At 45.5% G+C, this 4,239-nt stretch overlaps 1 protein-coding gene across 1 annotated transcript in view; it reads right to left on the bottom strand.

The window, feature by feature from the left end:
• Window positions 1-313: 313 nt before the first annotated feature.
• The window catches only part of LOC102372828, a 141,717-nt gene continuing 137,791 nt past the window's right edge, over window positions 314-4,239 (bottom strand). Inside the window, exons 46-48 of the mRNA XM_025211391.1 lie at window positions 2,149-2,214; window positions 1,665-1,795; window positions 314-1,154 (exon numbers count right to left, since the gene is read on the bottom strand). Of these exons, the coding sequence (XP_025067176.1) occupies window positions 1,041-1,154; window positions 1,665-1,795; window positions 2,149-2,214 (311 nt within the window). The 3' untranslated portion in view covers window positions 314-1,040. The remainder of the gene's footprint in view (window positions 1,155-1,664; window positions 1,796-2,148; window positions 2,215-4,239) is intronic.

Genomic DNA, 4,239 nt, shown 5'->3' on the forward strand with positions numbered 1-4,239 from the left:
CCGCTGGCAACAGTACACAGCTGGGCTTGCCAGTGATACTGAGCACTGCCCCAGTCCCCCTGCACCACTGCAGCCCCAGTGCCTGGACATCTTCCCCCAGCACTGGCAGGCACCCTGCCCCCCCCTCCCATAGACTTATCTGCATCCTGGTTCCTAGGCTGTTCCCATCATGCCATCTGGCTGTATGCTAGCCATGTGTATGTGCACATGACACTTCTGCCCCCCCCGCTCCCCCCAGCCCCAAGCAGCAACTTGCAGGCTGGAAGGCTGCCAGCCTGTAAGGGGAACCCTCTAGTTCCCATGGTCTTTTCCTTTAAATAGGAAAATCCACATTTTTTTCCACAGTAATGGAAAACCCAGATCCCTGGTGATGACAAGCCACACTTCTTAATTTAAACCTCAGAAAATTGACCTAATATAATATTAGGCCATAATATTAATAAAGCCAGGGTGAACAAGTCAATTTGCCTTACGAAAAAGTTCCCTGTATACTAGTCTGTAGCCCAGCAACTTCCAATGGCAAAGAGCTGCTGTTTAGCAAACAGTGCCAAGGTAGTGATGGATATCATTCTCTGCGATTGTGACAGGGTTCAAAGTATCCTAACCAAAAAAACAGAAGCATTTACATTCAGAATTCAGTTAGTGCTGCTATACTGCAAACTTACTATTGTGAAACAAAGCAAGCTTTCCTATCTACTCTGATACAAAACACACTTGCTGGTACCCTGTCCATTCACACCACTACCCACTAAGCCACAAAAGGAAATGAAGTGCACCACCTCCACACAACTTATTGTTAGAATGATTTGCTCCAACAGGTAACTAAAAATGTCACGGAAGATCAGTGAGCGTGGTTACTGTTCCAAGAGATCTCCATTTTATTGCCAGATATGTACATTGTTTATAACACAAAAGGACTCCAACTGCCAGTTCATGCTAGCAAAGGGCTGTCTGTCAGAGCACACATTGCTATGTATTTGTACATCCCTTTGGCTCTGTAAACCCAGAGCCCTCTCATCTGATTAAAAATCCATTTTGCTTCACTTGGGGGCCAGCTGTTGTTCATGCAACTGTAGGAGGATGGCACGGTGAGAGTTTTCAGGCAGATCTGGGAAGAGAGTATCTACCCCTCTCTCCCTCCATCTGCTGGGCACCTGTAAGGGTAAGTGATTTGGTTGTAATGCTCCAGTACTGAACTCTGAATAGACACACCTGTATTAGACCTAAGTACAGGCAGATGCCTCCTGCTCTGCTCCCTGTCCAGACTTCATTTTTCTCCTGGTGCTCCCAAAGCTAAAGCAAAAGTGGGTTGTGGCAGTAGGGATGGCTTGTGGAACAGGTTGGTTCATGACAGGATTCGCTGCATGCAGCAACCAAGCCTGCTCTACAAAGTGATCCCTAGGCCTGCATGGGCCCGGTATCTTCTAGGAAGTCCTCTCTGGCACATTGCCTGCTAGAAGCCCGCCAAATCCCTGTAATCTAGTTGGCAGTGAATTGGGAGTGGTGTTGTGACAGCAGTCAGGTATAAGAAGTCTGCAGTTATTTCATCTTCCCCATTCTATGACTTAAAGGCACCTCTCTGAAGGAACCTATTAATGATGTCTAACAGCATCCTTAACTAGGCCCTACTCCATTCTCCTGTTAATAAATCCACCATTACTCACAGTCTTTGGCCTTGGAGTGGTTCCTGCTGTTACATTGCTACGTTTTGCATCAGGGATCAAAACATGCTGCTGGTAACCCCTGGGAAGAGTAGATGCAGAAAACACCATACGCTGAGTCCAGGCTGTAGAACCTACAACGTACATAGTAGAGTTACAATTTAACTTGAGTACACAAGCTGCTTCTTCCTGATCTGTAACTATGTAGATGTGAACATCCAGGATAGTTTTAAGAAAGCAAGCTGCTTACAAACCGGTGTGATAACTATGTACAGTGGCCATACAAAACAAACATCCCTCTTTGCATATGAACACTGCAATGAATGGGGAATGCAGGGAATTACTGTAGGGTGAATAATGACAGTTAAAGGGAACAACTGTGCCTTATTCAAATTAGCACTAGTTATAAACCTTTGCGTGCTGAGAATCTGGATTTCCTAACAATATGAATTAGTGATTACTGGTAGGAAATGATGGTTACTTTTACCTGAAAAAGACCTTTTTGTGCTGCCAGCACTGAGAGAGACACGGTTTGTAGTTTTCCTTCTCATACCTTTTTAAAAGAAAAACATTTACAACATACTTAATACAGTTAAAGAATTAACAGTCATCAAGAAGACAGACAACAATGTGGCCTTTCAGAATTTAGGCTCTACCAAGCTGCAAACTGGATGTCAACAGGTGTCTGACAGTGCTGGAGACTAGCCTTAATTCATCCACATAACAGATGTAATGTGGACACCAACAGGATAGCCCCACCAATATGTTTCAGTCCCAATACAGAGTGACTGTCACAAGGCTAAGGCTGCATGGTGGCCCATTCAGTTTTTTGACAATCATAGAAGATGCCTAATGAAGAATTTATTGTGGTGTGAACACCTGTCCAATCAGGATGATACCACAGATGCCTACTTGCAGACAGGCCAGTAAAACAAGCATCACATCATAATATCCTGAGACTACTGAGTTGGACAGTTTTTAGTCACTACCATCAACCTCTAGGCAAAAGGCACACCATCAGTTCCCCCAGTGATTAAAACACCATTCCACAAAGTCTGTGGAGATTCAAGTGGGCAACTAATGGAAAAATGTGAGGGAAATTGATCCCTGCAGTTAATTGACAGGGATCAATTTCCTACCAGCTCAGAATCCTCTGCTGTCCATGCAGTGGTGAATATTTTTTCTTTTTAAAGTCTTATACAAAAGATATTTTCACTGCCCCTGGGAACCTTCTTAACCTTGTAACACTCAAAGACATTTCTCTCAACTTCAATGCAAAAGCAGTAATATGAAAGAAAGGGCAAAACCACAAGATGCAGTTTAATCCTGCAACTTGCCAATGTATAGCATTTCACCACCGAGGTCAGCATGAGTAGAGGACATGCAAATGAAAGCCTTCTCCAATACACGCTGACATTGCAAGCATGTTGCTTATCAGCAGTAAACTGGCATTTACAAGATCCTTAGCTCACAGAGTACCACAAAGGTGTGCCAGCTTCCCCTCCTACCTATCTTCCTATTCAAGTGGATAGATGGTGACCTTCCCCTCTTCCCTTCCTGGGGGTTCCCAATGGTTTAAACCCTACCAGGGACTCCAAAGACAGCCTCCTGTGTTGGTTGGTGCTACTGTAGTAGATGCGGTCACAGACCATCTCTAGTCAGCCTGACCCAATATATATAATCTGGTACTCTCCTCTAGGAGAGGCCTAGATGGTGACCAAATCCTATTTGTGACATATATACCCCAGTGTAACAGGCTCTCTTTCAGGGTAAGGGTCCCACTGCTGAAGTGGGAATGCATTGGCAATGCCAAAGTGCTGCCAACAAATCCTTTCACTGGAAAGTCAAAGCTTGATTCACACCCCAAATCTAAAATGATCTGAATGCAGACTCCAGCTCTCCAGTTCAGACCCTTTTCTAATAACATGATCTTCCTTTGTATATACAGGCAGTCCTCGACTTACAATGTTTCGAGTCACAAGGTTTCACAGTTACAACATTTATAAATTGACACCCTCTTTCATAGTTTCATAGTACCTAGGGTCAGGAGGAACCTGAACAGATCATCTAGCCTGACCCCCTGCCACAGGCAGGAATGAATGCTGGGTTCACAAGACCCCAGACAGGTGATCATCCAACCTCCTCTTGAATTTGGCCAGGGTAGGGACCAGGACCACTTCCCTGGGAAGTTGGCTCCAGATTTTGGCCACCCTAACTGTAAAATATTGCCTTCTGATCTCTAACCTAAACCTATTCTCCATCAGCTTATTACCATTGTTCCTTGTCACCCCAGGTGGTGCTGGGGAGAAAAAAGCTCTGCCTATTTGCTGTTGATCTCCCCTGATGAGCTTGTAGGCAGCCACCAGGTCCCCCCTCAGCCTCCTCTTGCTGAGGCTGAACAGGTTCAGGTCTCTCAGTCTTTCCTCATAGGGCCTGTCCTGCAGCCCTCTCACCAAGTGGGTGGCCCTCCTCTGAACCTCTCCAGGCTGGTCACATCCCTTTTGAAGTGCAGCACCCAGCACTGGATGCAGTAGTCCAACTGCAGCCTGACCAAAGTCGCATAGAGGGGGAGTATCAC

Source organism: Alligator sinensis, unplaced genomic scaffold (genome assembly GCF_000455745.1).
Source record: "Alligator sinensis unplaced genomic scaffold, ASM45574v1 scaffold962_1, whole genome shotgun sequence".
In the NCBI taxonomy this organism is placed as follows: Eukaryota; Metazoa; Chordata; order Crocodylia; family Alligatoridae; genus Alligator; species Alligator sinensis.